At 42.9% G+C, this 22584-nt stretch overlaps 1 gene segment (V, D, J or C); it reads left to right on the top strand.

Moving 5' to 3' along the window:
• The first annotated feature begins 444 nt into the window (after positions 1 to 444).
• Positions 445 to 22584, top strand: part of LOC144502261 (Ig heavy chain C region-like) — a 29780-nt gene continuing 7640 nt past the window's right edge. Inside the window, 3 exon segments of the C gene segment in view lie at positions 445 to 557; positions 698 to 1044; positions 5385 to 5699. Coding sequence covers positions 445 to 557; positions 698 to 1044; positions 5385 to 5699 — 775 coding nt within the window.

Here is a 22584-nt window from a genome sequence, read left to right as displayed (position 1 = left end):
TCTATCTATCTACCAAGAAGCCAATAATGCGTGTGCTCAATTCCCTTACATCTCTCTATGTGCACATGAAATCTCAACTCACATTTTTAGTCTCTAATTTATTCACCAGGAACGATACACCTACTAAACAGCTTGCTGTCCTCAACATTTATTTATTGTAATCTGCAGACTTCCAGAGATCAAGCCACGATCCATTTAATCACTTTATGTTTCACCGCACCGTTTGCTTTTTTTGAGGGAGTATTGAGCCATTTTGCATGCTATTGTGTGGTTTGGGAGATTTATATTTCTTATTTTCCAAAATGGCTGACGTGTGCATTCTGCAAATATCAGACAATACCGAAATGGAGATCTTCAGCCTAATATCACGTGACAGAAAATTTGCACACGTAGTTAATATTCATTCGCCCTGCGGTGTTTGAATCTTTTTAAGGAGATGTTGGAATGGACTCAGAAGCGCATTCGTATCAGGATTTATTTTCCTTCTTCCTCTCCCCAAACCTTCTCCATGACACAATCGATTGGAGTGCTCGCCGCACTGATACTCTCTTTTCACAGTAAGTACGGGCGTCAACAAGAAGTAATGCTCATTTTTTTCACATTATCTGCTTTTCCGCTTGTGTTTTAACGAACCAGAATTGTAAGCTATATTCAACATTTCACAGTGTGTGACGAACAATACTTTGCATTTCACCAGGTACAATTGCGGATCTGTCCTGACCCAACCAGGGTCCATTTCGTCCTCACCGGGAGAGACCGTCACCATCACTTGCACCATGTCCGGAGGCATCATTAGCAGCTCCTACACGAGCTGGTACTGGCAGAAACCCGACAGCGCCCCTGTGCTTGTTTGGTACCAGTACTCTGGTACAGCTTCGGGTATTCCAGATCGATTCACCGGGTCTGTGGACCCATCGAGTAACAAGGTGCATTTAACCATCACCAACGTGCAATCGGAAGACGCTGCAGATTATTCCTGTGGTGCTACGCTCAGCAGTCCATATAGATTCATTTTCGGGAGAGGAACTAAGTTGACCCTGGGCAGTAAGTACATCACTTAAATGTCCTCTAGCATTTGTGACGCTATCTAAATAACGAAATGTACTTCGAAACGGTCGGATAGGTGGATTGAATTAGGGCAAATCAAATTGATTGCTCCTAAACTATTATTATGGGGATCTTTGATTCAGCAACCAATGATATTGCAGTGATAGCTGGGCTCAGAACTTCGGCGATTTTCTGGAGTGTGTGCAGTTATAGGATCGGGTAAAGGAGCAATTTTATTACGAGTGAAGCTCATTTCACTGGAAGCTTACGGTCTGATCTGCTGGGACTTTCCAGAAGTTTGAGCCATCTGATCCAGTCGGCAGCGCAAGGAGATGATTTGAATGCGGATTGCTCAAAAGATGGGATGTTTTCCTTCGCCCAGCCAGTTTTGGGAGTGGAGTGCCCTAGCTGTATGAACACCGCGAGCGGAACTATAATTAGCAAGACGATATTCAACATTTCAAAAGTGAAAAAAACAGGCATGGAAATGAGCTATGTGGGCAGGTTTTTTTACAAGCTACGATCGTCCACCTTGTGTGCTCTATAATTCCATGATTGTAGGAAAGCCACATAGTGGTTCAGGCTGTTTCACACACTGCCCTTGTAGTCTGGTATTGAAGGCTGGAATTACATACAAAACGTTCTCACCAGGCTGCTTTATTCCACTGAAAGCAACATTGTGTTTTAAGATCTTTCTTGCATTCAGCCTGCGGAAGGATAGTGTGGTGACTGGGTGCGACTCACTCCCAAACTCACTGAAAACCGTTCAGTACAAGATTCTCAACCTAGCATTTCGCATTAATCACAAATGACCAAAATAACCACACTGTTGTGGGAACTCCGCCAGTAATAATCGATCCTGATTGTTACTGGATAACATAGTAACAAACGTCAATGATGCGCCGAATGTTTGCTTCCCTCGGGAATTCCGGTTCATTTTCTTCCTATCCCACCAGTTGCTTTGGAATGTTTCGGAATAGGTTGTCAGGTTTTTGAGTATTGGTGTGGACTCGTTCAGCTCTGCTGCTGGTTCTGTGATTGTCAGTGAGTAGGAATAGAACAAAACATGGGGATTACTGCCATTTTTATTGATTCATGGGATGTGATCAGAAAGCTAACATTCATTGCCCCCCGCGAAATATCCATGGATAAGGTGATGGTGAGCCGCATTCTCAAACCGATGTCGTCCATGTGTCATAGGTAAACCGCAGAGTTGTTAGGGAGGGAGTTAAGATTTTTTGCCAAGCGACATTGAAGGAAAGGCGAAACAGTTCTACTTTGGTATGCTGTGTGGCTTGATGGGGATTTACCAACTGGTGGTGCTGCCGTGCATCTGCTGCCCGTGTGTTCATCCAGTGGGAGACATGGCTGGTTTGGAAGTTCTTGCCGGAGTTGCGGCAGTGTTCCTTATAAATATGCACATTGTAGCCCCTGTGCGTCAGTGAGGGAGGAAAGCAATATAATATATTCGCAGAATCATCGAATGATATATCTTTGCAACATCATTACAGTCTACTTGGTCAATCGTGTCTGCACTGGTTCACAAGGAACAATCTAACATTTATTCATTAGCCTTTCGATTACACATTGTATGTGCGTTTAACTGTCCATTAATTTGCCACTAACAGCCTTTCCGGCAGTAGGTTCCACATCCCCTAAACCCTCTGGGTGAAACTATTCTCTTCGGGTCTCCGCTAAACCTTCTACTTCTAATGCTAAATCCAAGTCTCGTTCTTACCGACTCCTCAACCATTGGCAATACTGTTATCCTATCCATTCTGCCCAGACACCTCAGAATATTATGCCTTCAATTAGATCTCCCTTCAGCCTCGTCTGTTCCAAAGAAAAGAACGCTGGTCAATTCAACACTTAGTTATAACTAAATATTCCATTTCGGCCGACACCCCTCTCGATCTCCCCTGAACTCGCTCTGGTACAATTACATTTTTCCTACGCTCATTTCCAACAGTTTCAGCATAACCAAGTTCTAACAATCTATACCTCAGCTTATAAATGTAACTGCCTCACATGCCTTCTTTGCGACCACATCCAGTTGCTCAGCTGCCTTCAGGATCTGTGGAAATGCATTTTTAGTTCACTCGGTTTCTCTACATTTCTCGGCATTGTCCCATTTATACAGTGTACTCGCATGTCTTGTTGACCTTCCTGAAATACAGTTCCTCACACTTTTCCGCATTTAATTCCATTTGCCGCAGTTGCACTTATCTGACTAGTCCATTGTTGTCTTCCTGCATTATCCACCTTTCTTCGTTCACAAAACACATTGCCAAATGTGTATCATCTAACAACAATCATGGAAGCACTCATTGATATACGGACCCTTTGCTTCCTGCCTCTGAGCCAATTTCAGATCCAACCTGTTCATACCTATGTGTGAACTTAACAAGAGCCTTGCTAAAATCGATGTAGACTTTACCAAAAATATTGCCGTCATTCACCGCTCATGCAACCCGCTCAAAAATACCAATTCATGCCGCGGGGTAACATATTCCGCTAGCAAAGCAGTGACCGCTGTATTTGATTTTGAAGCGTTTATTCCATTAGTTCTCCCTTTAGTGAGGTTAGGCTCACTGGTCTATCACTATGCTGCCCCCCTTTCGCCCTTTCACAATTTCATCTGTCTTCCTGTCTCCGAGAGCCAAACCCGCTCTCGACACGATTAGAAAATTGTGGTCAGGGTCTCTTCCCTTCTCAATCTTCCTTTCCTTTATTTTTTATTTTCTTCTTCAAGTCATTTGTTTATTGGACCATGTTACGGTGAAATGAGCCAGCATGAGGCAAAAAGGAGAAAAATGCTCTTGAATATTTTAGTTGTTGCTTTAAGAAATCACATCTGGTGAAAATGCCGGTGTAAAAATAATTCACTTAAGTACGCTTCCGTTTAAATAGAAGTTGAGCGTCACACCTGCTCATCGGTGCAGACATTTGAGATTATTCAGCGAAACTCTCGGTGCCGCCGGAAGACGATACCAACATTGAAATAAGGGCTGGCGGCATTTGTCTGCCGACTCAGTTTCAACATTCAAATTACGTTCCAAAAAAAACAAGACGAATTTATAGCTCCAAAGACAATCGATTTTTGCACCGACAGCGACAAACCTCACACTTGTTGTAGCCGACATAACACCTCAATGTCAGGGCGAATTGTAAAAGGTCAGCCTTATCCTTTTAGTTTGAAATGGATATTCATATTTGAACCCTTTCTTCGATACCTTACAATATCTCAACGTATTTACTGAGCATTTCCCCATTGACTGTGATAGATGGTAACTTAAGTGGTACAAGTGACTTAAAGAGACAAGATTCTGATACAACGCCCTTTCAGCTTTGCGAATATCTACTCATGACAAAGGAAAGAAAATGCGAACATGCATTGATTTGGCGCCGACCACGACCTCAGAACATCCTGACAATTAAGTGCTTGTGAAGTAGAATCATTCTTCAAATGTCAGAATCATGGCTCCCTATCTCAGCACAGTAAGATCTCACTGTCCATCTGCTTTGGCGACAAGGTGTGAGAGATAAATAATTATGTGGACATGTTTGCTTTATTACTGGCCTTTTAAGGGTTTCGTTACGTTATGTTGTCATATGCTAGAATTGTTTACAATATTTGTGAGAAGCTCTTCCTCTTTGCTGTAGCAAATCTTTTGTGACACTCCACTCGCAAAAAATGTCTCCTAATATTTCCATTGCGACAGAGAGTTATTTGTTAAGATTTATGCTCGGCGGGGCAACGTGCGAACCCGTGGCAAAGAATGTACACAAATCCAAATATCAGTCCAGTATGGAGGACTTGCGTCAAAGACGTGTAAATGGTGACAGAAGCAAACAATCGATTTCATTGTTTAGAATCGAGTTTTTTGAGTTGCAAAATATAGAAATGTTGCGGTCAGCATCCGTTCCAATATTGACCCAGATTCTGAGTGATTGGCGTTATTCTGAAATTCTCGGCGGTCGCGACGTCGCGTTGGCTCGGACAGCGTTGCCTCAGATTACATCTGGATGCAATAAACCTCCCGTCTTATTTTTCACTTTAATATTTCAAAGTCCACTATTTCCTTTAGATTAGATTTTATTTGCATGTTCCTGTCCGTGCAGGGAAAAAAGGAAAACCTTCTCAGGTTGTATGTGTTCCAGAAACGAGAGTCCCGGCCTTTTTGCATTTGGCATCAATCAGACCCAACTATATAAAATCTATACATTCTTGTAGAATAATACCGATTTTCAAAAATAATTTGAAGAAGGTGAAACAACGATTCAGTCATTTATGCCGATTCTTAATGGATGTGCAATCATTTGTCTCTATTTTCCAGATCCACGGAGCCCCATTGTGTCTGTCCTTCCGCCTTCATCGGATCAAATCACAGCGAAGAACATGGCGACCCTGGTGTGTTTGGTGAGCGGTTTTAACCCAGGAGCTGCGGAGATTGAATGGACTGTAGATGGCAGCGTCAGAGGAAATGCGGTTGAGACCAGTCGGATCCAGCAGGAGGCGGACAACACGTTCAGTGTGAGCAGTTATCTGACTCTGTCAGCCTCAGAGTGGAACTCACACGAGGTTTACTCCTGTCTGGTCAAACACGAGACTCAAGCAAACCCGCTTCAAACAAGCATCTCGAGATCCAACTGTATCTGATTCATGCATCTAATGCATTCTTGTATTCTGTCGTTAGTAAAATGTCATTTCAAAATAAAATCCGCAAATAGTGGAACATTTCAAACATTTCATCAAAGTTTGTAGCAGATCGGCTGACTCCCTTAGTTTCAATTTAACTGTGTTCACCCTGAATGGTTCAAAGCTTCAGTGTAATGTCATTGATACCGCTGTGTAATAAAATCATTGTACCGTATGTCGACCGTTGTTCTGTTGTTCTCTCTCTGGCAACATTCTAAACTGAATTAAATAGTGAGACTATATCATTGTGATATTCTGCACATTTTATTTAAAGCCAATGATATCCAGGCGCAACAAAGAGACGATCGATGACATTAAATTAACACCATGAAGTAATATGGCAACATTTTTTTTAAAATGGACCTAGTTGCATTTTGCCATTGTAATGAAAGGGCTGAACTGCGTCTCGAGATTTACAAAAATACATTAAACGGGCAGACATTTCTAAACCACCTGATTGCAAATATTCAGGACAAACTCTGTCACTGCCTCATTTTTTAATGCACCAGATGTAATGCAGGTTCTGGTACTGCAAGTCATTTTTTAAATAAACTATCCGATTGCTTTAATTGGCCCTGTAATCATTATACTGAAGCAGACGCTTTAATAACAAGTCAACTTGCCAAGATGCATTTTCAGTGAGGCATTGACTTAAACCAGCTCAGAACATAGTCTGTTTTTTAAAAAAACTTCATCTTCACACGAATCACAAAGTCGACAGGACATCCCTTTGATATATTATTGTTTTATTTCTTCAGTTAGATTTGGGCTTGCAAGACATAAATTGCTATAGATAGCAAGAAGTTGGGCAGTTGGTAAAAAGTGCAAACAAGGTGCTGGTGCACTTCCAGAAGAACAAAACAAAACATCTGGGGGTTTATTAGACTTTTAGAGAATTGTACTCATCCATGGTCTACATACCTCAAAAATAATATTGTAGGACATGAGAAAGTGCAGAAACTTACTTGCCAGATTTTTACGGGAATTGGGACGATGTACCTATCAGGAAAATGAATATGTTGCGCTCTTTTCTCTGAGGAGAGGATGAGGAGGTGTAATAGGCGGCTTTAATGTTAGGAAAATGTGTGATACGGGAACGCAGAGAAAGATTTTCCACCGTGAGTGAGTCCGAAACAGGGAGACATAAAAAAGACCCAGCGACAGAACGAATAAATAATTTAATTGAACGTATAGCACGGGAATTGGTTATGTGTCGGAGAGAGAAAGTACTAATCAAGGTTTTGTTCTCTGATTGGCTGGATGTGACAAATACAGGTTCCTGAGGATCATTTCTGGAACGAGATCATTTTGCCGATCAAATTGAGGGTTAGAGAGCTTCATAAACACATTGGTAGATCAGCTTAAGTTAAGGAGGCACCGAAAGCTGGCTGACTCTTCGGTAGAATTTCATTGATAAACTAAGTGAATGGACCAGTGAATTCTGTGATTCTGTGACCAAAATATGATAGCAAGCAGCTCGAAATGTTTACCTAACGCTAAGAGGCGAGATGTTTTGAATGAACAAAGCGATTTGGGTGTTCCTGTACATAAGTCACTAAAAACTTCATGATCAGAAGGTAAATTAGAGCTCAAACAGAATGCCTGCCTTTATCACAAGGGCATTGAAATTAAAAAGTGATGAAATAATGCTTTCTGTTGTCTACAGCCTTGATCAGATCACATCTGGAGTGCTGCACTTAGGTTCTCACACTGTGCTGCGGCATTCTTACTGCCTCGCTCGATCGAGACCGGAAGTTCCCGCGCGAGGTCAAGGGACATTTCCGTTGTCCGCCCCTCGTTCCCTCTGATTCCGTGGCGGACGGGGCGGTACAATTGCCGCGGATATATTCTTATCATGAAAGGATACCGGGCTGATTCATCAGGGTGAAGCAATTGCTGAAGGGTTCAATTTTGAAGAGCGATTCCTTAAACGTGCTATGTGTTGCCCTTTGAAGCTGGAGGGGCGAAACCAGCCCACAACGAGGCCCTTCCCGTCTATGCCGACCACCAAAACCTATCTATTCTGATTCAATTTCCAGCACTTGGCCCGTAGCCCTGTATGCAATGACTTTTCAGTTCCTCATCAAGATATTATTAAATGCCGTGAGGGTTCCTTCCTCCACCACCCTTGCAGACAGGGAGTTCCAGAATCCCATCACCCTCTGGCTGAAGAAGAATTTCTTCAAATCTCCTCTAAATCTGCTGCTGCTTACCTTAAATCCATGTCCCCTGGTTGTTGACCCCTCTACTGAGGCGAAAGGTTTCTTCCTATCTATATCGTTCATAATTTTGTGCACCTCGATGAGATAACACCTCAGCTTTCTCTGCTTTACGAAAAATAACCACAGCCCAGGGAACATCCTAGTGAATCTCCTATGAGAGTGCCTGACTCAGACACTAAAAGAAACTCAGATATTTCCAAAGTTACAATCCAGTAATTTTTAAAAAGCACTTTTATTTTAGCAAGGATTGTGGAAGCAGTATCTTAAAATAGTGCACCTGAGGATAGATGGAGTCAAGAGCATTTCTGACTATTTGGACCATGCTGCATAATGGAAGCATACTTAATACCAATATAAGCTGGAGGAACACTGGCTCAGCAAGAAATGTTGAACTTTGTCCTTGCTTGGAACTGCCTTCTGCACAGACGGCCAGTGGCACCATCTAGTTGAGAAGGCATGAGTTTCCAACACTGGTATTTTGTACAAAAGTGGTCGAAAATGTTTCAGGATCTCTTGTTTCTTGATTGATATGAGGCTATGGCTGAAGCAACAATTTGTGTGGCTTTGCTAAACCGAGTGCTTATAGTGAAGGCAGTTAAAACCCTTAATGAGAATATAGATTGGAATAGTAACATTTTTGTGCTAAATCACACAAGGCAACTCATTGTTGGCTTCCCTTGCACTCTATCCACCTGATCGAAGTATTTGAAATGATCAACGAGTGTGATATGATAGGTCCAGAGAAATTATTTCCACTAATAACACAATCCAGGAAAAATGGGGCACACTCTTTTATTAGAGCGTGGCTATTTAAGAGTAAATTGAGGAAGCACTACTTCGCATGCATCATAGTTGAATCGATTTTTTTCCTTCTTTTTCTCCTCATTCGCTTTCACAACTCATTTTCTCTATTAGACCCATGTTGACCAGGTTTCCACTAAATTACTGACCATCCAACGTTCTTTTTTTGCCCCCACTTTCGTTGATATCATTAACTGCTATCTCTCCTCAGGTACTGTTCTTACTTTCACACCAATTACCATCAAACGGATAATGTAGAGGATAGAGGATTGGTTAACTAACAGAAAGCAAAGAATGGGTGTAAATGGATATATTTCTGGCTGGCGGTCAGTGACTAGTGGTGTGCCTCAGGGATCAGTGTTGGGACCGCAAATGTTTACGATTTACATCGATGATTTGGAGTTGGGGACCAAGTGTAATGTGTCAAAATTCGCAGATGACACTAAGATGAGTGACAGAGCAAAGTGTGCAGAGGACGCTGAATGTTTGCAAAGGGATATAGATAGTCTAAGTGAATGGGCCAGGCTTGGCAGATGGAGTACAATGTTGGTAAATGTGAGGCCATCCATTCTGGTAGGAATAACAGCAAAATGGACTTCTAACGAATGGTAAAAAATTGCAGTATGCTGTTGTGCAAAGGGACCTGGGTGTCCTTGTGCAAGACGTTGGTTTGCAGGTGCAGCAGGTAATTAAGAAGGCAAATGGAATTTTGTCCTTCATTACTAAAGAGATAGAGTTTAAAAACAGCGAGGTTATGTTGCAGCTGTATAGGTGCTGGTGAGGCCACACCTGGAGTATGGTGTACAGTTTTGGTCTCCTTACTTGAGAAAGGATATACTGGCCCTGGGGGAGGGGGGGGGGGAGCTGCAGAGGAGATTCACTAGGTTGATTCGGGAGTTGAGAGGGTTGGCTTATGAGGAGAGACAGAGTAGACTGGAGCTATACTCATTGGAATTCCGAAGAATGAGGGGCGATCTTATAGAAACATATAAGATTATGAATGGAATAGATCAGATAGAAGCAGGGAAGTTGTTTCCACTGGCGGGTGAAACTAGAACTAGGGGGCATGGCCTCAAAATAAGGAGGAACAGATCTAGGACTGAGTAAAGAAGGAACTTCTTCACACGAAGGGTTGTGAATCTGTGGAGTTCCCGTCCAGTTAAGCAGTTGAGGCTACCTCATTGAATGTGTTTAAGGCAAGGATAGATAAATTTTTGAACAGTAAAGGAATTAAGGGTTATGGTGAGTGGGCGGGTAACTGGAGGTGAGTCCACGAAAAGATCAGCCATGATCTTATTGAATGGCAGAGCAAGCACGAGGGGCCAGATGGCCTACTCCTGCTCCTAGTTCTTATGTTCTTATTCTCCTGATCTGGCTACTTTTTGTAAACTAATATCCACAGAGTTACCTGCAATGGCTTCTCTTCCTGCTCCCATGCTAGCAACTCAACAATATGTCCCTGGCCACCCTTCTTTTTCCCATCTACATACTCCCCCTTGTAGGCATCATCTCAAGGCACATCAAGGTCTTTATGCACTCTGAAAGCACATAGCTCTAATTCACCATCGCCTCACAGATCTGTTCTACTGCGATGATCAGAAATTATTCCCCTGGCTGGGACCGGACTATGTCAAGACACTAATCTAACAGCCGGAGCTGAGTGTTGGTGTCGGGCATGGTGTACAACCCCTCCCCTCACTTCCCTCGGTGAGGTTTGCAACTCGGCCCACCAAAGCTCCAAGGACCTACCTCATTTGGCCTACATTAGATTTCGTTTTTGGAAACCGGTTGTACTCCGAACTGTCGCCACCGCTCGACCCTACAGAGTTGCTGCACAAACGGTTGGCCGTCAGTCCTCTAAGGTGGTAACTCCTCCGCAGAAGGATGCGCACGTCTTGCCTTTGCCCGATTTCTGTCACCACCATACGTCCAATGGCTGCGGAGCGGACAGCATGAGCGGGGAGGAGAGTTGGCGGGGCAGATAAACCGACTATCCGAAAGACCCTGTCCTTGCAACAGAAGAGTCCAGCTGATGTTGCCCTGGCTGTGAAATCCAGAACACGGGGGCTTAGACTCAGGACTAGTGGTCAATTGTTTAGGACGGATACAAAGAGAAGTAATGATGGCCAATTAATCGAAGACATTTTTTCGCCATAATCCTTCAATTGCTGTGAGCTTCACATGTAAGTTCTATTGACTTTTAACAGAGACTTCTGAATCTGCTCCATCATCACTTAAACACTTGCATTCCTGATCATAACAACTGGCTATGTAAATTTATGTCGCCAGCTAAAGAAAAATATGTGTGCATAGAATGGTGAAGCATCTGGCTCCCTCCAAAGGGAAACACAAATTGAAAAGATGACTGAGCAACCTTATATTGAGGTCAGTTCCCAACCACTTCACAGAAGAATGCAACACAAAAATGCCATTGACCCACTGTGCTCTTTGAAAGAGCTATCCAAGTAATCGCACTCCAGTGCTCGATTAACATTTCATGCAGACATCGGTTTCATGAATCTATCCAATTTTCATCTTGAAGTTATAATTGGATCTGTTTCCTGTATTCTTTCAGTGAATTTCAGGTGAACAAAACTGATCGCATTTGTTTTCGTCTAGTACCTTTGGAGGCGCAATTTTCACTGTTTCTGTCTCCACAGATGCTTGCAGAACAGTTGAGTTGTTTCCCGAATGCTGTTATATTTCATTTTGTCTTGCCTTTGGCACGGTGGCACAGTGGTTGGCATTGCTACCTCACAGCCCCAGGGATCCGAGTTCGATTCCCGGTTTAGGTCACTGCCTGTGCAGAGTCTGCAGGTTCTCCCCCTGTCTGCGTGGGTTTCCACCGGGTGCTCCGGTTTCCCCCCACAGTCCGAAAGACGTGCTGGTTAAGTGCACTAGCCGTGCTAAATTCTCTCTCAGTTTATCCGGACAGGTGCCGGAGTGTGGGACTGGGGGATTTCTCAGTAATTTCTCAGTAATTTAGTTGCAGTGTATGTAGCAGCGAATGTAGCACTTTAATGCAATAGGAAAAAGAGACATATAGCAGGAAACAACACGTTAGCTGAACAACACAGTTAGCTGAACATGTGACATATCAGGAAAATGTTAGCAGCGGTTATTAAAGATTGATTGCAGGGCACTTAAGAAAAATCACGGCAATCAGATAGAGCCAACACAGTTTTGTCAAAGGGAAATCATGTTCAGCCAATTTACTGGAGTGATTTGAAGAAGTAACGTGCTGTGGATAAAGGGGAGCAAGTTGATGTATTGTGATTTTCAGTAAGCATTTAATAAGATGTCACAGCAAAGGTATTGCGGAAAATGAGAGTTCATGGTGTGGGGGCTTGGACAGAAAATTTGCTACCGAGCAGGAAACAGAGAGTAGGTAAAAGGAACAATTCCCTTAATACATCAACGTTTTTGATTTGATTTGATTTATTATTGTCTTATATAATAGTATACATTGAAATACATTACACTGCATGCTAGGCTGACAAAGCATATCATTCATAGAAAAGGAAAGGAGAGAGTGCAGAATGTAATGTTACAGTCATAGCTAGGGTGTCGAGAAATATCAACTTAATGAGAGGTAGGTCCATTCAAAAGTCTGAGGGCAACAGGGAATAAGTTCTTAAGTTGGTTGGTACCTGTCTTCAGACTTTTGTATCTTTTTCCCGACGGAGGAAGGTGGAAGATAGTATGTCCAGGGACGCAGGGTCCTTAATTATGCTGGTTGCTTTTCCGAGGCACCACGAAGTGTAGACAGAGTAAATGGATGGGAGGCTGGTTTGTGTGATGGACTGGGCTTCATTCACGAATCTTTGTAGTTTCTTGCGGTCTTGGACAAAGCAGGAGCCATACCAAGCTGTGATACAACCAAGAAAAATGTTTTCTATGGTGCATGAGAAAACGTTGGTAAGGGTCGTAGCGGACATGCCAAATTTCCTTCTACTTCTGAGAAAGTAGAAGCGTTGTTGGGCTTTCTTAACTTTAGTGTCGGCATGGGGGAGACCAGCAGAGGTCGTTGGTGATCTGTATACCTAAGAACGTGAAGCTTTCGACCATATCTGCTTCGTCCCCATTGATGTAGACAGAGGCATGTTCTCCACTACGCTTCCTGAAGTCGATGACTACATCCTTTATTTTGTTGACATGAAAGGAGTGATTATTGCCGTTGCACCAGTTCACCAGATTCTCTATCTCATTCCTGTACTCTGTCTCGTCATTGTCTGAGATTCCACCCACTCAGGTGGTGTCACCAGCAAACTTGAAAATTGAGTTGGAGGGGAATTTGGCCATACAGTCGTAAGTGTATAAGGAGTATAGTAGGGGGCTGAGGACACCGCGTTGTGGGGCACTGGTGTTGAGAATGATCGTGGAGGAAGTGTTGTTGCCTATCCTTACTGATTGTTGTCTGTGAGTTAGGAAGTTCAGGATCCAGTCACAGAGAGAGGAGATGAGCCCCAGGCCACGGAGTTTGGAGATGTGGTTCGGAGGTACAATGGTGCTGAAGGCAGCGCTGCAGTCAATAAATAGGAGTCTGACATGGGCGTCTTTGTTATCTAGGTGTTCCAGGGTTGAATGCAAGGCCCGGGCGATGGCGCCTGTTGCGGCAGTAGGTGAACTGTAGTGGATCTAGGCAATCTGAGAATCAGGAATTGATTCATGCCATAACTAACCTTTCAAAATATTTCATAATGATGGATGTCAGAGCCACCGGATGATAGTCTTTAATGCACTCTGCTTGGCTTTTCTTTGGCACTGGGATAATAGTCGTCTTGTTGGAGTAGATATGGACCTCAGATTGCTGTAACGAGAGGTTGAATATGTTTGTGAATACCCCTGCCAGCTGATCCGCGCAGGATCTGAGTGCTCAGCCGAGTACCCCATCCGGGCCTGTTGCTTTCTGTGGTTGACTTTCGAGAAAGCTGCTCTGACGTCTGCAATGGTGACCTCAGAAAGAGGTTCATCCGAGGCTTCCGGGATGGAGGGCGTGCTCTCGCTGATCTCTTGCTCAAAACGGGCGTAGAATGCATTCAGCTCATCAGGGAGGGGTGCGTTGGTGCCGGCGATTTTGCATGCCTTCATCTTGTAGCCGGTTTTGTCTTAGGGACCTTTCCATAGACAGTGGGGGTCCGTGAGGCTCGCCTGGGGCTCTAGCTTGGTCCAGTTCTGTCTTTTGGCATCTTTGGTGGATCTCCTTAAATCATATCTAGCTTTCTTGTATAGGTCAGAGTCGCCTAAATTGAATACCTCAGACCTATACTTCAGCAAGCATTTCTTAAAATTTCTACATGTTCTTAAAATTGCCTTCAATTCCTGCACCTAAACCCTTCCACACCCACAGCCAATACAATCTAGAAAGACAAGAGCAGCAAATAGATGGGAACATCACCATGCTGATTTGAGAATTTGTGCCGTTCTTTCACTGTCATTGGTTTAAAATCCTGGAATTCCCTCCCTGATAGCATCGTGGGTGTACTGCACCTCGGGGACTGCAGCGGTTCAAGAAGTCAGTTCTGAAGGACAACTAGCGATGGGCAATAATGCTGGTCCAGCCAGAGACACTCACGTCCCTGAAATTAATTATTTAAAATCCCATCTTCTCATGGGTGGTCAGCTTCGGAATCGCTGGTTAAATATCCACTGTTTAGGACTTGCTATAGCTTACCAAAACGCTCCTTTCAAAAATAGTTGACCGATTCTAATATATATGTGTAATTGATACGTTGGCAGATGTTCATTGATATTGAGAGTGCAGTCAGAAGACAAGCAAATACTTTTCGTTTACAAAAACAAAAATAGAATACTGATTGGCGGTGTACAACCGATAGAACCCATGACTGTTTTCAGAGCTAAGACTAAACTGTGACAGTAATCATTCAGAATTGTCCAGATTTGCAAACAAGGACTGCTGAACTGAAATAAAATCCAAAAGCAAGCAGCAAGGCGAGCAGCATCTTTGGAGAGACAAACAGAACCAAAGTTTAAAATCGTCATCTTTCACCCGATCACTGAACTGGACGTATTTGAACTGGGTTGAAATCGGTCTGCACTTGAAGCTCCCTCTCAATTGTTGTTTGTTATCCTTTTTGCTAACTTCCTATATACCAGACAGTTCCAGATCATTTGATTCAAGTCCTTTTTAAAAATGGTTTCAATTCGATCATTCATGCGCTTTCTGCTATCCCTGAACTAGTTTCCCCAAATAACATTGATATTTCCCAAACCATCTGCTCATAATGCATTCTCCTCAAGTCATGTTCTCCAAGTTAGCACGCAGAATTCTTTGTTTCGCAATCCCTTTGCTTCATATAGCTTCATGTGCAAGAAAATAATACTTGCACTGTTCGTATTCGTATGCCTCTGTTGAGGGGCGGCACGGTGGCACAGTTGTTAGCACTGCTCACAGCGCCAGGGACCCAGGTTCGATTCCCGGCTTGGTTGACTGTCTGTCTGGAGTTTGCACGTTCTTCCCGCGTCTGCATGGGTTTCCTCCGGGTGCTCTGGTTTCCTTCCACAGTCTAAAGATGTGCGGGTTAGGTGGATTGGCATTGCTAAATTGTCCACTAGTTTCAGGGGGATTAGCAGGGTAAATACATGGGGTTACAGGGATAGGGTGGGATCGTTGTCGATGCCGGCTCGGTGGGCCGAATGGCCTCCTTCTGCACTGTAGGGATTGTATGATCTGTTCTGACGAAGAATTGGGAATTGTAACCACCGAGCATGAAATTTCGGGCAACCATTCAACACTTGAATGGGAAAACATTGCAATGCCAAGGTAAAGAGCAGAGGATCAGCACAATTTGGAAATATCTATCAAAAGGCCCAAAGCGGATGGATTTTTATGCGGAAACGTCCTATGAGTATTGCTTCATTTCAGCTGACATTCTCATTCAATTGGATTTATGATTAAGATTTATATTTTACAACGCGCCAAATGCAACGTTAATTGGCGTTAATATAGTTTCTCACCGAGCCCACGTAGAACCAGGGCCAATAATCAATGTAGACTGATTTACCGGTCCCGCCCACTTAGGGACCGGAAATTCACGCCAGGAGGCAATGAACCTTTAATGGTTATTTGCGTTGTCCCTCCCGCCCGCGACCGTTCCCGTGGCGAGCGGGATCGGAAAATTTCCCCACCTTCAATCAATATAGAAACCTAATTTATCCACGTCAGCTTTTGATACGTGATATCATTACCAGGTGATTGCGAACCCATTTTATAAAATCCTAATTTCTACCAAGTGTTTGACGGTTTTCTGTAACTTTAAAAAAGGTTACAAAGAATAGAACCTCGCGATTTGGACGTTTAAAACCGATCAACAATTCGATAATAATTAAAGCAAAAAAATAGCATCGACTGAGACAATGAAACAATATTTGTATTGCTGTGCAATGTCAGAAAGAAAAGGAAATGGCTGCAGAGTCAGCACATTTTCAAGGTAAACCCAATGGCATCAAACAAACAAACGAGCTGGGCATTGTTCTTATAATTTCAAGTAGAGCAACTAAAATTGATAAAGTCTATCCTTTAAGTTCAAATTTGCTCAATTGAAGTTTACTAATGGTATCAACGAAGAGTACCCAAGGTTCTTGCATCAGATGCAGTTAGACCTCTCTATGTTTGTCATAAGTAGGTTTGCTAGAGCCTCGCGTTTAACCACACAGGAGTAAAATTCGTGTGAGTTCCACCCTGAGGCTGACAGAGTCAGATAACTGCTCACACTGAACGTGTTGTCCGCCTCCTGCTGGACCCGACTGGTCTCAACCCCATTCCCTCTGACGCTGCCATCTACAGTCCATTCAGTCTCCGCAGCTCCCGGGTTGAAGCCGTTAATAAAACGCACCAGGGTGACCTTGCCCTTTTCTTTGGCTCGATCCGATGAAGGCGGAAGGACGAACACAGAAGGGGCTCGCGGCTCAGGAAAGAAAAGTAGAAACAACGTGTGAAAATCTACTGCGCATTAGATGCAAACAGTCGAACTTTGACGATTTACATATTCAATGTATTGTCTTCTTTCTAACCATAGAACCATAGAACCATAGAAAATTACAGCTCAGAAACAAGCCTTTTGGCCCTTCTTGTCTGTGCCGAACCATTTTATGCCTAGTCCCACTGACCTGCACTTGGACCATATCCCTCCACACCCCTCTCATCCATGAACCCGTCCAAGTTTTTCTTAAATGTTAAAAGTGACCCTGCATTTACCACTTTATCCGGCAGCTCATTCCACACTCCCACCACTCTCTGCGTGAAGAAGCCCCCCCTAATATTCCCTTTAAACTTTTCTCCTTTCACCCTTAACCCATGCCCTCTGGTTTTTTTCTCCCCTAGCCTCAGCGGAAAAAGCCTGCTTGCATTCACTCTATCTATACCCATCAAAATCTTATACACCTCTATCAAATCTCCCCTCAATCTTCTACGCTCCAGGGAATAAAGTCCCAACCTATTCAATCTCTCTCTGTAACTCAGCTTCTCAAGTCCCGGCAACATCCTTGTGAACCTTCTCTGCACTCTTTCAACCTTATTTACATCCTTCCTGTAACTAGGTGACCAAAACTGTACACAATACTCCAAATTCGGCCTCACCAATGCCTTATATAACCTTACCATAACACTCCAACTTTTATACTCGAGACTCCGATTTATAAAGGCCAATGTACCAAAGGCACTCTTTACGACCCTATCCACCTGTGACGTCACTTTTAGGGAATTCTGTACCTGTATTCCCAGATCCCTCTGTTCAACTGCACTCTTCAGAGTCCTACCATTTACCCTATACGTTCTTCTTTGGTTTGTCCCTCCAAAGTGCAATATCTCACACTTGTCCGCGTTAAACTCCATTTGCCATTTTTCAGCCCATTTTTCTAGTTGGTCCAAATCCCTCTGCAACTTTGAAAACCTTCCTCACTGTCCACTACACCTCCAATCTTTGTATCATCAGCAAACTTGCTGATCCAATTTACCACATTATCATCCAGATCATTGATATAGATGACAAACAACAATGGACCCAACACCGATTCCTGCGGCACACCACTAGTCACAGGCCACCACTCAGAGAAGCAATCCTCCACAACCACTCTCTGGCTTCTTCCATTGAGCCAGTGTCTTATCCAATTTACTACCTCCCCATGTATACCTAGCGACTGAACCTTCCTAACTAACCTCCCATGAGGGACCTTGTCAAAGGCCTTGCTGAAATCCAGGTAGACAACATCCACCGCCTTCCCTTCATCCACTTTCCTGGTACCTCCTCGAAAAACTCTAATAGATTGGTCAAACATGATCTACCACGCACAAAGCCATGTTGACTCTCCCTAATAAGTCCCTGTCTATCCAAATATTTGTAGATCCTATCCCTTATCACACCTTCCAATAACTTGCCCACCACTGACGTCAAACGTACTGGCCGATAATTTCTCGGATTTCTTTTGGAACCTTTTTTAAACAACGGAACAACATGAGCCACCCTCCAATCATCCGGCACCTCCCCCGTGAATACTGACATTTTAAATATGTCTGCCAGGGCCCCTGCAAGTTCAACACTACACTGATAACGTTGCAAGTTCTATGTTGTATAACGTCAGCTTCATAATGGACCTTAACAAATCACACAGAGTCCGTCGATCTAGAAAACTATGTAACATATGCAATACAATGCGAGGGTAACTTGCATTTCGTACAATGAAACAGATTATTCGTTCTTATTTACATTAAATCCTGAAGATCGCAATTTTGTTTTCTTTCCATTTTCCTTTCATGCTGATTGCAAACTAATTGCGCGGATTGCGATGTAAATTTAATATCGCTCAGCGGCGACAGCCTTTGTTGGATTACTACAATCAACAGTAAGTAGTCTCACAACACCCGGTTAAAGTCCAACGGGTTTATTTGATAGCACGAGCTTTCGGAGCGTTGCCCCTTCAGGTGAGTGAAGAGTTGAGTTCACAAGCAGGGCATATATAGACGCAAACTCAATTACAAGATAATGGTTGGAATGCGAGTCTTAACAGGTAATCAAGTCTTTACAGGTGCAGACAATGTGAGTGGAGAGAGGGTTAAGCATCGGTTGAAGAGATGTGTATTGTCTCCAGCCAGGACAGTTAGTGAGATTTTGCAAGCCCAGGCAAGTTGTGGGGGTTACAGATAGTGTGACTTGAACCCAAGATCCCGGTTGAGGCCGTCCTCATGTGTGCGGAACCTGGCTATCAGTTTCTGCTCAGCGATTCTGCGTTGTCGTGTGTCCTGAAGGCCGCACTGGAGAACGCTTACCCGAAGATCAGAGGCTGAATGCTCTTGACTGCAGAAGTGTTCCCCAGCTGTTTGAGAGCAGATTTCCACTCCATCTGAGGAAGGAGCAGCGCTCCGAAAGCTAGTGGCGTTTGCTACCACATAAACCTGTTGGACTTTAACCTGGTGTTGTTAGACTCCGTCCAACGCCGGCATTTCCACATCACGAAGTGTTCCCCGATAGGAAGGGAACACTCCTGCCTGGTGATTGTCGACGGATGTCCATTCATCCGTTGTCGTAGCGTCTGCATGTTCTCGCCAATGTACCATGCCTTGGGAGATCCTTTCCTGCAGCGTATCAGGTAGCCTCATTTTGGTGGTCCATTAGAATGGCGGAACCGGCTGAATGAGCCCCTATTCCTGTTCTAACATATCCTCTTGATGATCGAACGTAAGAAAGTTGTCAACTGATAAAAACGAAGAGCCAAACGAGTAAATAGTTTGAAGGTGGAATCTAATAACTATTCAAGTCGTTTTTAAAATGTTACTTGCCACAAAGTCAACATGGAAGAGTCAATTTATCATAATATTCAAATATTCCATTAAAAAGTGCCGTCTGTGTCCCCTCGTTCTGGGTTACTTTTTTTCTCCTCAGAAATGAATACATTTTACAAATAGGAGCATTAATTTGAATACTGACCCAACGGTAGTATTCATATAAAATTAGCCGAATCGAAGGGTCGAATCTGTCAGTGGTTGTAACCTCTACGCGGGATCAACGCCTGGTATTTCTTACAATGCTATAAGCCTACAGGAGAAAGATGGGAAACGGAGAATCCAACCGTTAACTGCAGAGGAGTTTCAGCTTTACACCTTCCTATACCTCAATCTCCTTAGGGAACACAAAAGAGAATATCGTGTCTAATTGAGGAACTATCTTTCCGGAGTTCTTGACGGTGATCAATCAAGCACCCGGAGATTATAATTACCCATGAAGTCTAATGCAATCGAATGCAACTAATCTCTCCCCCTTAATATTTTCTCGTTTCCTTCAAGATGTTGAACTACATTAAGCAGGAATCAGTCTCCATCCATAACGTCCCCGTAAGGCAACAAACCACTATTTCCATTTTATCGCTGATGATTTCAATACCCCATCTCCAAAATGAACATCAACTTTTTAAAATGTACAGTTTATATTAACATGTCGAAACTAACCGGCGCATTATTGTTATTCATTGCTTACCGGTGAAGTTACGAGTAGGCAACTAACATGAACCACGATGTCGAAAATGTCGCACTAACTGAACCATTTCCGCAGAGTTTAAAGGGCAGTAAATGTTCCTGGCAAGTGCACACTGATTTGTACCATTCAATGCCATCAAGTTGGAGAAGTATAAACTATTTCACGTTCATATTTTCGCTTTAATGCGTTTTTCTAGCTGGGCGGAAGGCGCGGAATTGAGTTAATCACAGGTATCCAGATATTTTCAAAACCAAATCATGCAGATTCACGACAAATATTTGTAATTAAACCGGAACAAGTTCAATTACACCCTGGGTCCCCCTAAAAGATTTCTGAAGATTTTAGAACATCTTCCATCCCATTGCTATTTTTGTGTGCCATTTTCTGGAGCATTTGGCAAACAAAATAGAAACGCACTTCTGTCTAAATACCAAGATATGATTAAGTTAATTTTGCTCCAAAGCGTTCCTCTGCTAAGCGTGTCCTTGCCTCGAGGCCAGAAGATCCGCGTTCAAGTCCTTTATTGAAACACATAAGAAGCTGAGTGGTATTGACAGGATGGATCTGCAGGGGATGTTTCTTCTTGTGAGATAAACTAGAACTAGGAGTCACTGTTTAAAAATAAGGCGAACTGCCCCACCCACCCAACAATTTATTTGGAGGAGATATTTCTACCGTCTGGACACTGACATGGCGTTTCTCGCACGGTTAAATCCTGGTTTGGCGCAGAATGTAAGCTAACTACCCCCAGATCAAATAATGCAATCGAAAATATGGGTTTGTAATATATCGGGAAATAGGAGACTGTAGCAGTGAATCGTCCATTCGTTGTTTTTCTTAATAGGACAACTTGTTCCCCTGCGGGACGAGTTCCGGACTTCAAATTTTTGACACATCTTTTAAGGACTAAAATGAAGGCGTAGAGAGTTGTATGTGCATGTTTGCAGATCTCACCAGCTTTGATCTGCGATGGCAGTTACATTGACCAAGGCAAATGACAGACAAATTCAAAGCATGAAGCCATCTATTTTGGGCCTATGAATCATAAATCAGAGCTTCAATTCACCCTATTCCGATGCATTTCAATTCTTAATGCCTCTTTACTATTTTAGTTTCCTTTCCCTCATATTAGCAAATTAGCTGAGCTTTTATTGATAATCCTTTAATGGTCACTATCAGACATTTCATTCCATATTTCTGACGGAATTTAAATTTTACCAACTGCTTTATTGGAATTCAACGATTACCCTGATTTTCTGGTCTTATAACAATACCACTATGCAATCGTCGCTCCCTATGCTATCTCATTGCCAGTCCTTTAAAACTCTCCTCACAATCTATTGTATTTGACCGAGCTTTCACTTGAATAACTCGCCTGTCTTCTGTTAAGATACCAGATTAGAAACCACAAGGTATTTCATGATGTCAGACTAGACCCCAACAATATGCTATTTTGGCATTAATGTGTGGATATGATGTTTCACTCCAAGCATGTTTCCACTGATACACTGGGAAACTTATATCAAACAAATTTTACTTAACAACACAGTTTCACTATAACAAATGAATTAGCTTAAACATTTAACAATTAAATATTACTTAAACATGACAAGATACAGTACTTAACTGCTCACCTATCCCTATGATATTCCCCTCTTTAAAAGTAGTCAGCAAAACTCAAGCCTACCTATGTGACTTAGTTTACCAGCCCTGGAGCCATCAGAGAGGCATTTTCAGAGAGAGGGACTACTTTTTGGCAGTCCAGACAGCAAATTGTGTGTATTTTTAAATGAAACTGAAACGGTACTTCTTCCCTGCAAGCTTAGCTCATCCCATTGACCACATGACTCTGTATACCTAGTCTGGAATCCCAGGAAAACCTAAATAAACAAAAGGTCCATTAACTCTACAACAAAACACATTTCTTGCTAAAAAATCAATTATTAACCTGCAGTCTTAGCATCTGCTGCATGTTTGCCAGACAAGTGGACTATTGTAACAAAACACTGCCTCTTAAAGCAATCCCACCTTAGACAGAAAACGTAACAGAATAGTGCAATATCATCAAACTTGCATTAGCCACCCTTACATTTTGATTAATTGTAATCTCTACTGTCCTTGGCCTCCAAGGAGCCCTGTTTGTGGCTCATTAACCTATTGCCCTTGATGTAATGTACCTAGCCTGTACCTCAAATAAACTCTTCCTTAAATGTCACTCATTGTGCCATTATAGTTTTTTCTGTCAGTCTCTGCTTCCATTTTACCATCATTAAATTTCTTCTGATCACATTGAAATGAGCCCTCTTCCAAGTTGAAAGTTTTATAC

This window comes from Mustelus asterias, chromosome 13 (genome assembly GCF_964213995.1).
Source record: "Mustelus asterias chromosome 13, sMusAst1.hap1.1, whole genome shotgun sequence".
NCBI lineage: Eukaryota > Metazoa > Chordata > Chondrichthyes > Carcharhiniformes > Triakidae > Mustelus > Mustelus asterias.
This window is presented reverse-complemented; position numbering and strand designations above follow the sequence as displayed.